Source organism: Ammospiza caudacuta, chromosome 6 (assembly GCF_027887145.1).
Source record: "Ammospiza caudacuta isolate bAmmCau1 chromosome 6, bAmmCau1.pri, whole genome shotgun sequence".
Taxonomy (NCBI): domain Eukaryota; kingdom Metazoa; phylum Chordata; class Aves; order Passeriformes; family Passerellidae; genus Ammospiza; species Ammospiza caudacuta.
Window position 1 is genome coordinate 35,801,055 of NC_080598.1, and position 19,729 is coordinate 35,820,783.

Sequence of the window (19,729 nt, forward strand, 5' to 3'; positions counted from 1 at the left end):
TTTCAGGATGTTCCCTTTATGATATGCATTTAGAAATGAAGAATTAGCAAAAAACAATAGGTATGCTCAGACATGAAAAATGTAATGCTCAAATGAGCACAGGAGTGTGGTGGCATGTTTTGATTTAAAAATAGTAATATATAATATTCACTTATATAAGAGCCACCACCAATATCACGTATTACTTTCAAAGCAGTTTTCATTGAAACTGTGTCCTTGCTTATCTGAGAAGTTAAAAATATTTTGCTTAAAATTTCCTGAAGGTAACTTTCTGAGGCAGTAACAGAAAAAGGGAATAGAATACCTTGTGTTAGATAATGCTATTAGCTATCTCAATTCTTATGTGCAGTATAAATCTCTGTTAAGTTTTAAGACCTGACGTAGTAAAACACAGGTAAAAATATCTTAAGTATAAAATTGCAAGCAGGGGGTTAATGTCTTTGAGGCAAATCTTAATTGCTGAGATCCTGTTTAGTAGGATTTTGGTTTGTGGGGTTTTTTTTGTTTTGGTTTGGTTTTTTGGACTTTTTTTTTTTTTTTTAGTAATAATGCCCTTTCATTGGCATTATTTCACCAAGTTTTTAGGAAGAGAGGGAGTAGGAGAGAGAGATGGAGAGACTGTGTGAAGTTTCTTCTAATGCATAATGTATTTAAATACTGTATTTTCTGGATTGATGCCACTAACCAGCTCAGAAATTATTCCTGTTTCCTCCTTACAGACTTGCAGTAAGGAGTCAGAGATGACCATGTCTACAGTCATTCCTAGCTGGTGTCAGAACATGACAATTCTGTTGTTCTGGGTCAGTGGTGAATAACTCACTCAAATGGTGCAAAGTCAGCCAGTTCTTAATTTTTTATCTCCTCAAGAGTGCATTCAGTGACTTTATCACTGAGAAGAATGACTCCCCTGCCTAGTGTGATCAAGATCTGGAAATTTGTTGCATCAGCACATTTAGCCTGGACTGCTACTTGATTGGTGGGGCTTATATTTGATCTTATGGCCGACAGGTCAGCTTGCTGGCTGGCTAGGTGAACCTAGGTCCAGAGGGAAGCTCCATTTTACCCATCTGAACCTGAAGGAAGGGAAGTCTCTTAACTTGCCAGGCTTTTCATTTGGGGTCCCTACATGTAGGCAACACTAACTCCTTTGAAGTAGAAAGTGGGGTGATGTAAGCTCTCTGGACCCCAACTTGTGAGGCTCTTCCCTAAAAAGAGCTCATGGATACAAATTAGTTCTAGGAAGACTTTGTAGACACTTTATATTTGTGTTTTATAATATTTTCTGTAAAAGTGAAAGACTTGAAATTACAGGTTATGAGCAAAAAGGCAATGCATCAGGTGTCAAAGTGAGTGTCTGTACTTTTGAGTTTTGCGCTGTGAACTTTTTAAAAAATAGAGTTACAACAACTTGGTACCCTGTGGTTTTGCTATTTTTATGCTTCCTCATTTTCTAAATCCACTTCATTGAAACTTTTGTCAAAAGCTTTTTCCCCTGTTTCTATGGAATTATGTGTATGTCAATACTTTCAATCACTTAAAGCGGCCCAAAGCATCTTATGGAACAGTTTGGCTGCAGAGAGAGGTGGCCATAGCCATTCCTTCTTTTTTGCTTGCTTTTTAATAATATTGTCCTGATTAAAAAATCAGTAAAATTATACAATGGAAAAAAAAATTGCTTGTCTGCCTTTCTGATATCATAAAGATATCTGTCAGGGACTAACTATGAGCTTTAGCTCCCTTGTGCTTGCTCTTTTTGTCCATCTACTGAACTTCAAAGGAAAGAAACATTTCAGGCTTTCCAGTAACCACTTATAAGCAGCCAATATGTACAGCACGTGAGTTGTAGATGGTTTACAGTTTACGTTTATGAGGCTTCTTGGAGGAAAAGACTTCTGAAAAATGGTACCCACAAAAATAAAGACGGGCAGGTCCAAAGCATGCAGTTGTCATCTGGAGAATGATTCACGAGTGGGAGCAAGACTTGATTGAGTCCTTTGTTTTGGGCGCCAAGTAGCACATCACTTATAAAGAGTATTAGTTGTGTTTCCAAATACAGAACACCCTATATTTATAGTACGGGCTTTACATTAAACCTGCAAGAGCAGACTGTCAGTGTTCCCACGTAACCCTTCGCATTCTGGCGTTTTCCAGACTGCCAGCCAAATGAACACTTTAGGAGGAGGTGCATATATATGTCTGCAGCACCCAGCGGGTTAATCCACCCTACTGTGCATAGGTGTTGGAGCTCTTATGGTATGTAAGACTTGCCAAGTTTGGAGATGTTTTGTACTTTTAAATTTTTTTCTGAACTATGCATTCACAGCAAGCATCTCTTCTTATGCTGTTCAAGAGTTTGTGAATGCATATCAAGACAGTACTTTCATTTGTTTTATGTAAAACACACATTTGTGTACATTTTATCATCAGAAAAAGTTTTTATGGTTCATTTTGAGACCTTTCTACTAAAACATCTTTTTTTTTTTTTTTTTTTTTTTAAAGCATTTAGCCATCCTCCATTTTTTGAAAATACATCTTAAAATAGATAAATGTGCATTTTGGACTTGTGGCCTAACAAGTGTCCTTTTCAGTAATTGGAGCTTTTAACTTAGTATCTCTCAGGAATAACTGTCTGTTACATTTCTAGTCCTTTTTTTTTTAATGATGAAAAAATCTTTTCCATGTGTACCCATATGGAACATTTCAGCAAGTGCTTTCTTAATAACTAAACATCCCTGAAAAAAGATGTTTCTAAGTGGACAGTACTTGGACTCTTGCTGTACTAGTGGGCATCATTTTAGGGGCTGTCTTCTGGACAAGCAGATGCTGACAAACAGCATAGGGTCTAAGGGGAAGACATTAAAGACGTGCAAGACATTAAAATAAAATAAAAAGTAGTTTATAACTACTTTTAGCAACTCTAAGGAAAATTGAGATGCTATGATTGCTATTTTCCTTTTAAAAAAAACAGTCATTTTTGCTCTTAAAGAAACTACATTAATGATTTAATGAAGAATGGTGCAGGATGTTAGTCATCATCTACTTTTAAGTTCTCACATTCTGCTATATATAAACAACTGCAAAATAGTAAAGGTTAAATATTGATGAACTACAGCTGAACTTAATTCCTTCAACTGCAGGTAGAATTTTAATTGAACTTAGCTATTTTGCCCACATTTGATATTATTCTAATGATAAAAGTAACAGCATAACAAATAAAAAAAAGCTACTTAGAACAAAATATAGCTCTTTAATGTATAGCTTTATACAGTTGATTGAGAAAACGAAAAACATTATCCCAGAACTAAAAACGGAAAATAGTCTCTTAAAGGAGATGTGCTTTCAACAAAAGAAAAATATTTTTTTTGTCTCCTGATTTCTTTAATGACTTGTTATTGTTGCCTCAGCTGTAGCCAGTCTGCAGCTGGTATTCTTAACAGAATTACTATGAGAATGCCAAAAATACTTATCTAAAAATATATTTAAAAAACATTTAAAAAGAATGCCACTAAAACTGCAGCACAAGGACACTTTGTATGGCAGTTTTTAGTAGGATGAAAAATTTAAACAGAATAACAGCTATTTACATTCACACTGCAAAGTACTTACTGAAGCATATAGAATTCTTAAACCTACTTTAATAATGCTTTCCTTCAGCCTGGATACCAAAAACTGGGAGTTTTGGTATCCAACTTACCGACTTGTACTGAGGTGGGGAGGGTGGGAATTGAAGTTAAAACCATGTAGAAAAAAGTCTATTGAACACTTTCCTGGTGAGGTACAATGTAAGTTTCACTTTTAAATAGAAGAATATCATAAATCAGCATAAACCACATGTTTTAATGAGTGTATCTCCTCTGGAATTGTGCAGTGCTTGCAATTCTCTGTGACCGAGACATGGATCTGGTCTTAGACTTCTTACTCGGGCAAAATTGCCACTGACATTAATGATAATTTTGCTTGAATAGAACAAAGTACTTGATAGGAGTTGTGCCAGCATGAGGGGTGCGAGATTAGGATAAACGTGCAGAAAAGTACAACTTCAAATGGCTGTACCTTTGACTTCTACAGCTAGCATTTCCTCCAACTACAAGGATCTTAATTATAACATTTTCTGGTTCAAAGATTAACATTTAGCATTCTGGGAAAGACTTTCTGGACTTTAGTAACCTGATCAGCATGGTCTCCTTTTGGTCTCTGCCTCTTTCTGGTTCTTTGTTGCAGGGGAGATGATAGTATCTGGCACATTCCTCGGATGTCTTGAAGATAGCAGCCTTCTGTGTTTGGGGCTGAAAGATTGTGAACTCTGTGCTAGCAGAAATGCCACACAGGGGAGGTGAATAGAACATTAAAAAAGCTTTAGCTTTAGGTACTGCAGCGCAAGCAGAGTTGAATTTGAGAGCTGGGACTTAAGTGGACATTTGTCCCTGCTTTCTTCCTTAATAAAATCTGAGTGTTAACTGTGGGTAAGGGCATTTGAGAGATCACTAAAAATGAATCATTGAGTGCCCAGAAGAGCTTTATTATGATATACTACCGAGAACTTCAGAATATACCTAGTACTTTTTAAGTGGTTATCAGATACATGTAGGAGTTACTATTATGGAAGTGAATTATTTTGTCCTTCGCTGCAGAAGCAAAATAATTTGCCAAATTAAAATGTCAAAATAAAACTCATCAAAAGCTGGATCTGTGTGGTCCTTTCTGGCCCCGTGCTCCCGTCCAATTTTCTTTTGCCCCATGAAAAGCTATTGAGTAAAAAATCACCAGCACCAACCAGCAACGTTTGTTGTGTTTGTGTATGTGTAGTCCATTTTGAAAAAGCCTGATGCCATACTAAATCTGGGGGAAAAAAAAATCTCAGTGCAGAAATCCTGACTGGACAAATTGGTTTTTCAAAAATTACCAAATTTTTAAAATCCCCAGACTGATATCAGGTTCCAGTACTGAGTTCTTGTAGGAAGAGGCAAGAGAGGTTGCTTAGTTCAGTTTGTTTGCCTCAGAAGCAATCAGATAGAAGGAATTATTCTGCTCCCGAAGTTCTGCATAAGTGTTGCCACTGCCCAGTTAACCAGTGTGAAAATACCATGGAAAATAAATTATTAAACTATACTGTTATTACTAACTTGCCAGTTCCAGTGAAACAAATGCAGCCACATTTACATATGTGTCCATCTGTCTGTTTTTACACTTTATGTCTTCAACCAGTGGGTGAAATTGTTTTAATCCAAGCTGCAGTCTATTTTTTTTTTAATTTGTTTTTTCCCCCTGCTGATATTTTTCTCTGTGTGTATGTTATTTGTAGATGGACATGCATATTCTTGACAGTAGCTAGTCCTTAATTGCCCCTTTAAGTAACCTAACCTATCTGGCCATGGTAGTTTTAACTGGAGTATGCAGCAGAGTTCTCCATGGATAATTTTCGTTAGTTGGCAGATTGTTACCATCTCAATGTTGCTGAAATCCCTAATCTCAGGTCAGCGTGAAGCTGCAGTGGTTACAATCCTGTTGCCTGATGCAGTGTGAATGGAAGTGCTTTCTGTCAGAAACATGTGGTCTCTTCAGTGGAGAGCCTGCGTAAATCCTGTGTAAATAGAGGGAGGCTAACAAAGGATGAGCCCCTGCAGCTCAGAGCATTTGGAGCCATTTGGAGGCTGAATTTGCTAAATGCTGCTTATACCGCCTGAAAAGTTGAAGAGAAAGGAGCATAAAATCCCTTCTTTTTTCTCTTTCTGCTCCTACCCTGGGGGGAGGGTGTTAAGGGCCAGGGAAGCCTGAGGTAAGCCTATGAAGACTGTTTTTTCAGTGCTCTTTTGAGTGTGAAAAAGGTGGCATGGGTCACTGTCCCCTCTTTAATGTCGGAAAACCCACACAGTTAGTAAATGTTGCATGTAAACTAAAGCATTTCATCCCTTCTCCTGCACTCCACGGCAGTGGGCCATGAACTAGTCACTTGAAAATCGCAGAAAAATTTCACTTCAACATGTCTGGACAGTTTAGCACAGCAGGAACGTAAGAGAGATCAGTAATTAGCAGGTTGCTTTACTGTTGTTCCCCTTGTCTGCACTGGAACACTTTTTTCACCTGATGAGAAAAAATGTTGGATTGCAATGAACGAACCATGAACCTCCTGGCTGTATAAAGGAGCTTAACATTTAAACTGGGGTTTCTTAATTTTCTCTTATATAAGCTACAAAAATACATTTTTGACGTTTGACAGAATTTCTAAGGTTTCTCAATTCGCTTTACAAATAAACATGAAATCTAAAGACAGATAATTAAGGACACAAAAAGGCCAGTCTTTTTCTTATTTTTGGACAGAAAAATAGTAAAAGGGGAAATGTGAAACTTAAAAGTTCTGCAAATAATTTTGAAAGACTTAGATCACTGATTTTATAGCATGCATGGCTATAATAAGAGCTGAAATGTCATTCACATGTACATCTTTCCTACTTTGAATAAATAATAAAACATTTGTGAATTTCTTTTTGCAAATAAGATATGTTAGTGACTCTAGACAGGTGCCTATCCAGAAACAGAAAATAAACAATTTTCATTCTGTCTCTTGTAAATACAATTTATATACAAGATACTGTGCAAGTCCTTAAGCCTTTAACACATATTGCCAGATGGCAATAGGGACTTGCTCCTGAATGACAAACTATGCTAAGTTGTAATTAGATTGCATAGAATAGCTTTGTATGTGGGGTCTGATAGCATCTTAAGTTTTCTTCCTATTTGAATTTGCAATAATTATTAATTCATACATGTCCCCTTTACATTACCAGCCCAGTGGAATTGCTGGGTTTTATTTTGGAAAGGAAAAGAAGAGCTTGAGACAAGGCCAGGTCTTTGTGACCTTCTGGAAGGGCAACAGGACAATGTCTTCTGTAGGAAGAGAGATGGTAGTGGTATATGTCTGAAATTTTCTCCTGTTCTCTCTAGTGCACTAGTTTCCAACCTTTCTTTCTGTCCAAGATGCTCTCTGAAACATGGAACAGGGAACCATGAAACATATGTTTGGTGTCTCAGAGACACCAGGGCGGAGAATGCAGTGGGCTGATTAGAGCAGCTCACCTGAGGACACTCCACTCCAGGAAGAAGTGACCATGCAGGTCAGCGCAGACTCAGTGTGCCTGTAAGGCCCCTGAACAGCTTCTGATGGCTCCTTTCCTCCTGGAGTGAAGTAATTTAGCAAAACCAGCACAGCTACTGGCAGAGCAGTGCCAATGATGGCCCAGCTCTAAGCTGGGTTGCCCACCTGAACTGTTCGTGATTTTCAAAGTCCCATACTTGCCAGTCATGACCTATCTTAGTTTCCCTGGGCAAAAAATGCAGGCGATAAGTATGGCTCCTGTGGTGTGAGGAAACTTAACTTCCTGGAACAGGGATCATTAAGAGGAAGAGAAAGAAAAAAACAATCCACAGCCAGGACTTCATTCAAAGATCTGTGATCTACTGGAGCTGTAAGGCTAAAAGCCTGATAATTTTAACAGGATGGAATGAAGATAAGGATTCTCCTGAAGGGTCTTTGATTCTGGAGCTGACCTTCTCTCTCTGTTAGTCTTCCTTTAAGTGCATACTATCTTATCTTCAAAAACATCTTCAAACAGTTCTCTCCAGCTTTTTGGCAGTGATAATTAACCAGATTTTAAAGATTTTTCTCTGGTGGTGATATGGATTGTATTACTAAGCTGAATGTCCTTATTAATAATGGTTTGCATAATTTATGTGTCTAGATGGACACATTAGAAGTACAAACAAATAATTGCAAGTTGTGAATATAGGCTGCATGCAGATTTTCTTTGTTTTGCATTTATATCTACATATTCCACTCCATCAAAATATTAGTCTGGAATATTAGAGTAGTTCACTTAAGATCAGCATAGTGCATTGCAGCTTTCCTTTGAAGAATCCTTTAACTTGCTTTTCGTATTGCATCCACTATTTTTAGAAAAATGGCAAAGTGTCTTGTCTTCCCCGAGTTTAGATACTCCTGCTGTTCTCTCTTTTGCTTTAGTGTGACAAACCTTAAAGCTGTAAGGGACCTCTGATGATGAAGAAGCTCAAACACTGAGTTCTGAAATGTACTTTTCCAGAAATCACTTTTTTAACTGCTCTACTTGCTATGATGATAATAGAAACTATTTCTAGAATTTGAATCTGGACTGTTACCAGGCTTCTGTGCTTTGGCCTGACTGGGTCATCCTTTTCAGTTATCATTTTGATAGATTGTGAATTTGTTATTCATCCTGTTCACAAGTGGTAAAAGGACAAGATGGGCAACTTCTAAACTTGCTTCATCTGTTGCTGGGTTTTTACTCTGTGAAGAACGCAAAGACTAGGGTTGAGATAATACAGATAGTGTTGGAGACTAACAAAGAAAAATTCATTGATACAATAAGGTTGGACAGGCTTTACATAGGACTGGTCTCTGTTTCTCAAAGAGTCCTTGGCTATGTCAACACTGGGCTTTGCAAGCTTATCTGTCCAAGGAAATCAGCTTGCAGCAAACTAGAGTTATGGTGCAATGGAAACCCTGCTATGACTGCTTATTTGATATTTTTTAAAGAAGAGGTAATATCCTTTGCTTTCAATGCAAAGGAATTCAGCTTGTGGAAGGAAACCCTCAGCACATACTGATAGTGCCTGAGCACAGAGCCAGTGTGGAAGCCCCAACTTCCCACAGTGTAAAGCAGACTTGTGTCTTCAGCATCCTCAGCAAACTCTTCCCCTAGAGGAGAAGGTCTTTAAGGAACCCCAGGTGGGTCCCTTTGCAAGGTTTCTTGTAAACTCTTTCCATCTTTTATAGGGGTTATTGAGACTATTACACAGCATTGCTATAATCTTAAACTAGCTGGGTAAAAAGCCTAGTTCTCTGCTGGCTCGAATCAGGCCTAGTCATTGACACCTCCACAAAGAGAGTGCCACTGAAGAATTCTCCACCTTCCTGCAACACCGATAGGGTTTTGCAATCATGCGTACTCCTTGTACGAGGATAAATGAGTGAACAGTATGGGAAGCAGGAGAAAATCACCCTTAATTTTTTTGGTTCTGTGTGAAAGAGAGAGACAGTGGACCAAAATCCAAACCTTAATTTCTTCTCTAGAAAATTGGGATAACTATGCTTGTATAATTGCTATGTCCATAGAACTGGATTTTACTCTACTCTTCTTACAAATTACATCTAAGCCAGGATATGAGTGGTTCATATAAGCAGAATCTCTTGTAATGATGATTTAAATTATTTAAATTTTGATTCCTTCATACGGTAGTGAAAAATATAGTTAATCCAGTCTGCCATAAAGTGACTATCATATCTGTTCATTTTATTTCGCTTTTGATATTTTACTTGTCTCCATTTAAAGCAACTGACATTTATTTGGAAAAAGAAAGCTAGGACCAGAAGTAAATAATTTCATCTTGGAAAAGACTGTTATGGCCTTTGTCTATGATTTCTTCTCACTAGAAGCTGCATCCACTAAATGGAGTGGTTGTAGTCCTGTTAAAGATATGACATTACAGATTAACAGGCCTGTCATACACCAGTAGGAACAAATCTTGCTGCATTTTTCTTCTGGTATCATTTGGAGTTACAATATTTGAATTTTCTTTTGTGAGGTTGTGGAACAGATTAGGGAAGCACCGACTCTTATGATTTCAACTGCTGATTAGGATGGGAAGGCAATGAGAGCTTTAGCTGAACTTTTCTTTCTTGGGCTGCTATTAGCTTTTTCAAACCAGGATATTAACAACCTCATCAAAAAGTCAAACATTGATATAGCGTGTGGGAGACTCCTGCTGAGGATGCTCACAAATAGGACAGTATATGCAGACAGACAGGAATTTGTCCATAGAGAGAGTGAACTGGTGTTTCTGTGGTTTGAAAGGATGGTGCAGAGCAGAAGTTTTACAGCTCCACACATCCTGTGCATACACACATTACTTTTACATAAAGAGACAAAGATATCTTTATCCGCACGACAGATAGACAAACAGACTGACTGACTTCAAACTTGCACTTTCAGTAGAGATTTTTCCCCCCATCTTCGGGTACTGCTTTTCAAAATTGCCTGAGGCTACAGTACAGCACCTCAGATCCCCAAGGCCCATTGCCTGGCTCCTAATAGCCACTCTCCATCTGTGTCACATGAACAGCTGATGAGATAGCTCCAGTGTCTGTATTTTGGAGAGCATATCCACCCAGGTTAAAATGCTGGGGTTGCCAAGGAGCAGTCAGAAGCCATTAGTGTTTGTGAGAATTTGCCTTGCAGCAGTTCCTTGGCATAGTGGAAAGTGTGTGTGCGTGTGTGTGTGCGCGCGCACACGTGTCTGTGAGAGAGGGGTAGGGTGGAATACATGGGGGGGAAGAAGGCAGCAGAAAGGAGTGCTTTCTAAATAACTGATATATTGCAAAAGCAAACAGTTGGTTACAGTGTTCAGAGCTTCCATAATCTCTTCAACTACCTTACTGTGGTTTGACTCTCCTTTCTCTATCGTTAATAGAAGAGAAAAAAAAAAGGCACGAGAAACACAGCAGCGACTTCAGGGTCTTGCTCTGGTGTTTGGGCAGATGGAAAGGAGCTGCTCTGCCTTGGGGCAGGGTGGTTGTAATGAAGTGGCCTGTCAGTCTGTAAATAGTGAGGGTCATCTCTTCCATGTGATGGAGGGTATCACATTGCAGTGAAAATGGAAATGTCAATAAAATTAATCTGCCAGCTCTTTGCTGTGGCTTTTTCTGTCTCTCCAGTCCAAAAGGGTCGGTTTTTCAGAGGGGACACAGTACAAGAAGGGTGATCTGGCATGGGAGGGAAGATGGAGCTGAAATGCAAGTTTTGAAGCAAATGGACTGTATGTAGCAGCAATGTATTTCGTTTAGTAGCACTACAGATCTAGACGAGGCTATAGGAATTAGCTCATGAATCTATAGCATTCCTCAGGAAGCTATGGAGCGTCTAGCGCAGGCTACATTGAGCACAGAGTTTATTGTTTTAGGCTTTCTTGGACAAGGTTTTTACTTAGCATGGGATTTATGGCATTTACTGCTAATGAATGTCTATTCTTAAATTACAAAAACCACCGTCTCAGCACAATTCCCAGATGTCCTTCCAGGACCTCGGCTTCTTAAACACCAGCAGGGAGCATAAACTCTCCACTTCTCTGTTTTCCTCTTTCGTGTGGCTCCGGGCTAATGATGTGTAAGGAAAACACAGCAATCTATAAAGTCTCAGTGCTGTCCCAGTATTCTTCATTTATTTTGCATTTGATTATGCCACAAGTCGGATCTTGTTTCTTTCCTTTTTTTAAAGTTATTAGTTCAAATATTAATGTAGGAATATGGCATATATTGCTGCTCTTGATTGATGCCTTCCCAAAAACAGGAAGACGTGCTCGTATGAATTTTAAGAAAGTAGGGGTCCTGCAATGCCTTGCCAGAAGAGTTTTTCAGATACATAATTTAGATGCCCTCCAGGCAGGCTTTCAAGGCATTTTTGCTGGAGGGCAAGAAAAAATAACTATGACTGTTAAAAGTAAATGATTTTTGCTAATGCACAATTAATGCCAGGGAAAAGCACAGAAGAGAAGGATGTTGATGGAAAGTTCTGATTAAGTGAGAGCTCTACCTTGATGTGCATCTTTTTATTTTAATGATAATAACCACTGATGCAGAGATGTAGAAGTTTTCATGTCATGCAAATGCTGTGTGCAGGGTCAGACTAGGTGTACGTGTTTGTGAGTGCGTGTGTATGTGTGCTGGGAGGTGATGGTGGCTGGGAGGGGCTCATCTGACAGTGTGTTATGTGCACTGAACAGTGACATGGTTACTGCCACCTCTGCAGAGGGCCTCGAATATATAGACTACAGAACATTTAACTTGATTACTTATACGTACATATTCAGAATGGTTGTAGGGATGCATTTACAGTAAATGGGTTTTCTTGTGGCAGGTTTTCCCACATTGAATCCCATAATTGAAAAAGAGCTACTGCACTATGTCAAGCACACAATTATAATTGAATTAATGATATATGCATGTGTGAAACACAAAATTAGTATTTGGAGAGACACGGTTTTCTAATTTTTACATATTTGCATCGGCATTCTTATATAATGAGAAACAGTGTGTGCCTGATCTAACAAATAAAAACCCCCCAAACTGTGGTAGTGTCTTGGCAATTAATGGTATTTTTTGGCTTCTGTATTTGGTTCATTAAACATCTCCTCCTTCCTGTTTTTCTCTTTGTTGTAGGTGATGGTTTAGACAACAGTGTAGCCTCACCTGGTACAGGAGACGATGATGACCCAGACAAGGACAAAAAGCGTCAGAAGAAAAGAGGCATTTTCCCCAAAGTAGCAACAAATATCATGAGAGCGTGGCTTTTCCAGCATCTCACAGTAAGTGGTGACCAAAACCAAAATAAATTTCTATTCATGTGCCTAATGAGGTTTATTCATCGCTATTAGAAATCAATTATCCCCATAATTTTTTGCCCATTATTAGGTCTCAGGATTTGGTGCTTTTATTTTTATTAGATTTTTTTCCTTAGGTCTTGGAATCATGACAAATCTGAAAGAAATCTATCTATCTATCTATCTATCTATCTATCTATCTATCCATCCATCTATCTATCTATCTATCTATCTATCTATCTATCTATCTAATTTATATAGATGTATATATATACACATTCTATAGAAAGAAAAAGAGAGAGAGTACAGCGCCTTAGCATGGAACACCATCTATATACGAAGTAACCATTTTTGGCTTTGAACTATTCAAAATCTTCCTACAGACAGCAAAAGGGGGATTCTTACTTTAACATATATAAAGCTCTGACTAATGAATTCTTTATTGCTGGCCTCTGTTTACACAAACTTTGTATGTATGTGGTGAAAGAGAGAGCCCTGCTCTGTGTGCATGTGCTGACATACACTGTGGATGTTAGAGAAGTCAAAGCAGCGGCTTGCAACCTTGCCATTGTTACTTTTTTGTAAGGAAATAAAGAAGGCTTACAGATTCCCTGATTTTTCAGTTGTGTAACAGAGAGAATAAGCGCCTCTTTTGCTTCTCTTCAAGGCCATAAATATTAAAACCTAGCCATATTCACATTTGGGGGGAGAGAGATTAAATATGAGAAATAGCAGTGCTTTCCTTGGGCTTTTATTTGTCTGCTTGCTGTTGGTATTGTGTTGGTGTTCTGTTGACTATTATAGCTTCATTTAGGCATCAAAACACAATTCCACAGAAAACCTAGTAAGCCTAGTTTACTTCGTGTGGGAAATGATGGAAACTGGTAAAATTATCAATTTTCTTCTTTCTTGCACTTTGAAATTGTTTCTTACTGATAAGGCTTGAAATGCTAACTGTTATTAACTGCCTCTTCTTCTACCGAAGTTTTATAAATTTCCATGGTTTTATAAATTTCCTGCTGTTGGTTGCAGTGTAATGATTCTGGACCCGATTTATTTATGACAGAGACTATCGAACTGCTCTGCCAGCAGCACAGCTAAAGGGGGGAGAGATAGATTCACATTTCTAAACCATCATTTTGATGTAAGGACATTAGTAGCAAACTAAGGTGCATTGATCTGGCCTGTGGGGTCAGGATTAGCTGGAATAGCCAGTGTCTCTGCTGGAGTAGTGGTTATTCCTGCCTCTCAGCTATGGCCATTTCAAAGGTCAGGTGCCCTGTACCCACTTGGCTCAGAGGAATTAGACAGAACATGAGTCTCTGGGCTGATTACTTAACCAAAGACAAAATAATGAGTCCTAAGCAAATACTGACTAATTGAAAGGGCTGTAAATCCATTACATATTGGTCAGGGATAATCAGGAGTATTTAATCACTTTTATCTATTCAGGAGCACTGAAGCTGCAACAGCAAAGCCCTGAACCTTGCCATGTGCTTATTATTCTCATCATTATCAAAATTACTTCACAGCTGTTCTTTGCTACATCACCTCAGCTGGAGATTTACTAACCTGTAAAATGTTTTTAATTTGGGAGTCGAGTGAGTGCGAGTGGAGCGTTTTTCGTTTAGCTGTAGGGTATCTTTACACAAGTAGTACAGGCAAACAGCAAAAAGCAGGGCCACAAATAAACAAGTTTGATTTGTAGACACCTCCATGTTAACTGCATTTCCTCCTATGAAATTTGTGATATCAATTTTTTTTCCTTCCTGCCTTTCTTTCTTATGTGCTCCTTGAAAGCATTTGACACTTGCTTATTAAACAGTCAACTGCCTCTTGCTTCTCTTGAGGAAAGTCCTTCTGGCTTTTTGAAATCCCTTTTCCTTTTTTCTATCCTCTCTCTTCTGACCCTCTCCATCCTGCATGAATTAAGGAAATTTGCCGTCACTGGTGAGGATGGCCTCACAAAAATCAGATTAAATGAACACAAAAAAGCCCCAAACCTTTTACCGTCCAGGCTTTAATGAGTTTGCAGGTGTTGAAAGATTTACTGTGCTGTAATTCTCAGACCTCCAAACTGATAATGGAGACCCCTGACCAGTGCAATGTAAATTCAGAAAGATTCTTGCCATAAACACATGCAGGGAAGGAAGAAAACTCCTTTCTTTTAAAGATCTCACACTTTTTCTCAAATTAGCTTGTCCATTCAAAATGTTACTCTGGCTGAGCCAGAACAGGGGAATCTGTGATGTACAATTTTATTGTTTCAAGTAAATGTCTTTACAATGACAGTCCATGATTCAATGTACATTCTTTCATTACTACTCTAACCTTATTTCAAATTGGTTTGTTCCTCTTTTGTGCTGTATGACCTGTTCTTGTATTACAATAATCCCCTGATGTACCCTTTTTTCTTTCTCTCTCTCTCTCTCTCTCTTTTTTTTTTTTTTTTTAAGAAACTAATTGAATTATCTCATTATTTTAATTTGTTAAGCAAATGTATTTTATGTCTCAGGATGTGTTCTTAAAGAAGGAGCTGCTTAGGCTTTGCCCCCTGAATGGGCCATTGGTACATTTTGACATTCATGCATTCATTAAGGAGAGGAACATAAAAGAGCTCTGGTTGTATTTTTTTTTTCAAACACCCAACCAGCATGGAGCAACTTTTCCATAAGCCACAGGGGTCTCTCTACATATGTTCTCAACTGCAAGCCATTGTCACCTATTCTGAATACCTCAAAAGGACAAATAAAAAACTAAAGGCCAACTGTAGCAATTGTTAGCTGTTAGTCTCAATATGACAAAAATCATTAACCTCTGATTTCCCTGGAAGGAGAGGCAGTGGCAGTCCATCTCTTCTGGCATGGATTAAATGTAGAAGCCCTTTAGACTGTCAAATTCCAAGAGAGTAACTCAGATCTAACCAATTGTATTTACTTATGATTTTAAATAAAATGCTATTTTTTTCCTGTATTCAATCAGTTTGCAAACTCCTAAGGCAGCCAATTTTAAAAATTGAATGGCCTAAGTGGCTTTTTTGAAGAGACAGGCACTTGAACTCTGATGTAGAATGAATGTGTCTGACAGGCTGTGTCTTTCAAAACAATTTCTAACCCCTATCACAGCTTCCATTTTGTAGTAACTTTAATTATATTTGAAATAGGATACACATGCATGTTTTTATTGTTGGAAGTCAAATGCAAAGAGTAAGAGCTTCTGTCATGTTCTCATTCACCTACTGAGCTCTGTCTTACATGTGGAATTACAACACTACCGGAAGATAAAAGATCTGAGGATGAATTGGTTGGAAATGTGTATGCTTTTTCTGGATAATATCCAGTGTTTAAGAAAGTAGAGGAAATCCTAGTCTGGTAGTATAATCTTTTCAATAGTACATAAAGATTATGACATCAGAAAGGTAAACCTGACATTACGACTGTTTTTAGTTGAGTTCAAAGGTGGTTAAAGAAAAGAAACAGCAAGAAATCTGACCCAAGCTGAGAGTTTATTCATAGCTTTGGAAGACTCCTTTTCCTCTATGCTAAGGAGTTCTTAGTACACTCAATTAGCCTCTCAGACATCACTGCTTTCCTCCCTCAAGTGCTCCCCTATTTGCCCTGCAAAGAACATATTTGATCACAAAGTGAAAACAGGAAGTGCTCAAATGTATAGATACATTCAGCTTACACCAGTGCTGAAATTAGGATTTCTTACCAGCAACTATAGAGCTGGTCCCCTTTCCTCCCATGCCCTTTTGAGGGATGGAGGACCTTTAAAATATATATACATAATCAGAAGAGAGGAAAGTTATAAAGGAAGTAATTATACCACTCTATGGGCTTGTACCTCTGGTAGTTCATCCATTTCTGCAGCAGTGTGCCAAAGACTACATTCAACATTTTTTCACCTTTTTTAACCGAGCTGGTAGAACAGAGTCTCAGTTATGCTTTGACACTTACCTGGAGGGATGCCCTTTGTAAAAATTCTATTTTGGTTGGTTTTTTTGTTATAGCCTTTAAGAAGACGTGTATATAATAGTACCACATTTACCGATGGTAGCTTGCAAACTACAGCTTTCTTAATGAAAATGCCTAATTCCCATCTGATGGTATTTGGGATGTCTCCCCTAAAGCCAGAGGAGCTGAGCTATTTTTTCTGCTTTTTTTTGCTAGCTGAAGTTCTGTTTTCTAACTTTGAACAATGTCATTTTAGCCTGATTTCCACAATCTTCTGGCTGAAGATCTTGCTCTTTACACAGTTTACTGTAGAATATATCTTGGTTTTATCTGTTTCATTGTCAGGCTAGAGTAAGTTCTCCTGGAAGGTGATAAAATGAACCAGCCACAGCTTTTGTACTTACCTGAATTAATTTTCTTAACTTGTTGCATTCAGGTGTCCAGATTGGATAATATGAATAGTCTCACTGAAACAGATTTTTTTTTCTGTATTTATGTGGGTGTATCTGAGAATAAAATGTGTATATATCATATTTTGATGAATGGCTTATCAAGCCTTTTATACAGGGCAGCTATTCTATTTATTCATTAGATTTGATTCTAGAGATGAATGTCATCAACCAAAGCCAATCTTAGTGCAAGTGTTCAAGGGAGTTGAATCCAACCCACCTTCAAAAACATCTCCTTCCATATTTTATTTTAGTAATAATACCTTAAAGAAAGGTTACAAACATAGCTGGCTGTTGCACTCCACACTTTCACATCAAACTGCAGAAGAACAGCTTTACTGAGGTATGATCTGGGTGAAGCATTCTTCACATTGTTGTTTTTCCTCTACTTTAAAAAACCAAAACCAAACCCAAAAATACAACAGACCTCTGTCCAGTTAAAATGGCAAGAAGGCTGGGAGACTCCAGATAATACAGGAATGTGCAGTCATTCTAGTGAATTTTAGTGTGTGTGTTGGAGTGCATTGTAACATGCTATAGCCTCCAAGAGTACACACAGGAGGTGGACAATGTCCTCTAATTCTCTGTAAAACTACCTGCACATATGTTTGCGTGGCTGCCATCTCCACCTCAGAGCACCACGGGGTCAGAGAGCTGGAGGACCCCAAGCTACATTTTTATTCCAGGTCTGATTTTAGAGTGTGTGCTATTTTCAGCAAGGTAATAAGTTGCCTGCTGGTGTAGAACAGACCTCTTTGTACAAACACCACCCTGTTGGAAGCATGTCCTACAAAATAATATTGTGCTCATTTTTCAACTGGAAAAACTTTTGTGAGGAGAGGTTAAATGACTTCACCCCCCAGTGCTAAAGAAAAATCAGTGCCTGACTGCTAAACTCCCATGACCTGTGGTCGTGCAGTCCTCAGGACAACAGAGCTGTGCCTCTTTGTACCCCAGAATTGCTCTGGTGGCTCCTCAGAAGGGCTTGTGGTGGCCATTAACATTTGCAGTTATTGCACAGCCCTGCCTAATGTCATCAGCATCCCCCTCCTGTCCTGCCTGTCTGCACCACCGTGTCACCAGCATGGGCAGAATAAACCCGGAAATCCTTCTCAAAATGCCACTTCTGATCCCAGGCTGAAAGGTTTCATCCTCTGAGTGCTCCTAGTCCTCAGCCATGAAAGCATCCTGAAGAATTAGCAAGAGACCAAACATTCACATACCTTTTAAACACCACAATCTTAAAAGAAAAGAGCTGAAATGGGATGGGGGTGGGGCTTTGTTTGTTTTAAAAATGGAATCTGAGATTAGATCTGACATTTCTACATCCACCCCCTACAGAAGAGGGAACCCAGGGTCATGGGGTGTGTGGGCCTCAAAAGCTAGCTTTGTCTGGGAGTGGTTAATCTAATCATTGTTACATAGACATCTGTTATTTCTTCTGAAAAATTGATGCTTTTGTGACACAATGATCCATCTATTTAGTACAACAGCCTGAGTAATTAAATTAAAAAAGGAATATTTTTGCGGGAGCATGTATTATAAAACTGCCATACCTCCTTGTACCAGTGAAAAGGCTGAGGAGAGGGAGTGGAAGATGGAGAGGGGCAGAGGGAGAAGAGTGCTTTAAGTCTTGCATTGTTTTCTGCTGGCTGGAGGAAAACATCTGTGAATTGTTTGAACTGAACCTTAGCAGGGACTGTCTGAATCTGTGTCATCTCTGTTTAATTTCAGGAAATGATGTCACAGCGCATTAAATAACAATGCTGCATGATTTATTTTTACTTGTACATGCTGTCCTAAGCATTTCAGTTACACGACAGTGTTTCCAATTAAGTGCAAGGTTTCGGTTTTGAAAAATATACTCAGTAATGCTTTTTTGGGGGGGGATGTGGTATGGGGAGGCTGGGTTTTTTAAGGGGTCACCAAGGTTCAGGGCTGTCGGAGGGCTCTGGGCCTATTTGTCATGTGCTTATTTGTAGTTGGGACTGGATGTCAGCTCTCTCGTCACCCATGGCAACCTTCAGGACTGTGGGTTTGTTACAAAGCCTGTCTGGGGGAGAAAAAAACCTAAATATTCCAAACCGATCCGTCAAAAGACCTATTAGATAGTTATAGCCAGCCCTATGTACTGTAGCTTTTGCCTCGATCAAACTTTCTGCACTCCCCCTTCTTCTGCAGAAGAATAGAGGACATAAGTCAATTCTGTCTGCCATCTGTCGCCTCTCTCCCTGCTCCTCAAATTAAAGAGACAGTCCAAAATTTAAATAATCGGATACAATCACAGGAAGCCAGCCTGGAAATTATTACATGTGCAATTGGTTGAGGGTTTTTTTTACTTCTCATTTTATTTTGAAGAGGGGATCTTTATTGTGCTTCTTTAGAGATCAAAATATGTTGTGTGTTTCAGCTTCAAAAATAGCACGCTGAGAAATACTGGATTTGCAGTGTCACTAGGTTGTTTTCTAACAGGATTCCAAGTTATATATAGGGTGAAATTCACACACACACATACACACCCTCCCCAACCCCCAAAGAATCCCCAAATTGTGAATCCTGCAAGGGACAAGTGAATGAATCACACCACCCTTCCCCTCCAGCTCTCCTGTCCCTTTCATTGCCTTTCTGTCCCCAAATCCATGGCAGGCTGACGGGCTGCAGCAAAATCTTTTTTGGTGCAACTAGGACAATTTAAGCTGTTGAGTCTACCTAATGGGCCTCTTCTAGGCCTGCTCTAAGAGTTTTTCACAGTACCCTGTCTGATATTAACTTGTTATGCTTTACCTTTTCCTCTCCTTGTTTTTATCTTTATACCAGCCTGCCTGGTTTTGCCTCCTCCTCATCAACAGGCAGCACAATGCGTCAGGGCTGCAGTAAGGTGAATTTCATTCCTGTGACATATGAGGTCAGCCGATG

General features: G+C 38.9%; 1 protein-coding gene across 2 annotated transcripts in view; it reads left to right on the forward strand.

The window, feature by feature from the left end:
• MEIS2 (Meis homeobox 2) overlaps positions 1-19,729 on the forward strand; it is a 173,492-nt gene that overhangs the window by 39,480 nt on the left and 114,283 nt on the right. Inside the window, exons 8-9 of one of the 2 annotated variants that reach the window (XM_058806220.1) lie at positions 12,248-12,393; positions 14,865-14,946. In XM_058806220.1, coding sequence (XP_058662203.1) covers positions 12,248-12,393; positions 14,865-14,936 — 218 coding nt within the window. In that variant the 3' untranslated portion in view covers positions 14,937-14,946. Of the gene's footprint in view, positions 1-12,247; positions 12,394-14,864; positions 14,947-19,729 lie in introns of those variants that run through there. The other variant, XM_058806219.1, reaches the window with a different exon arrangement.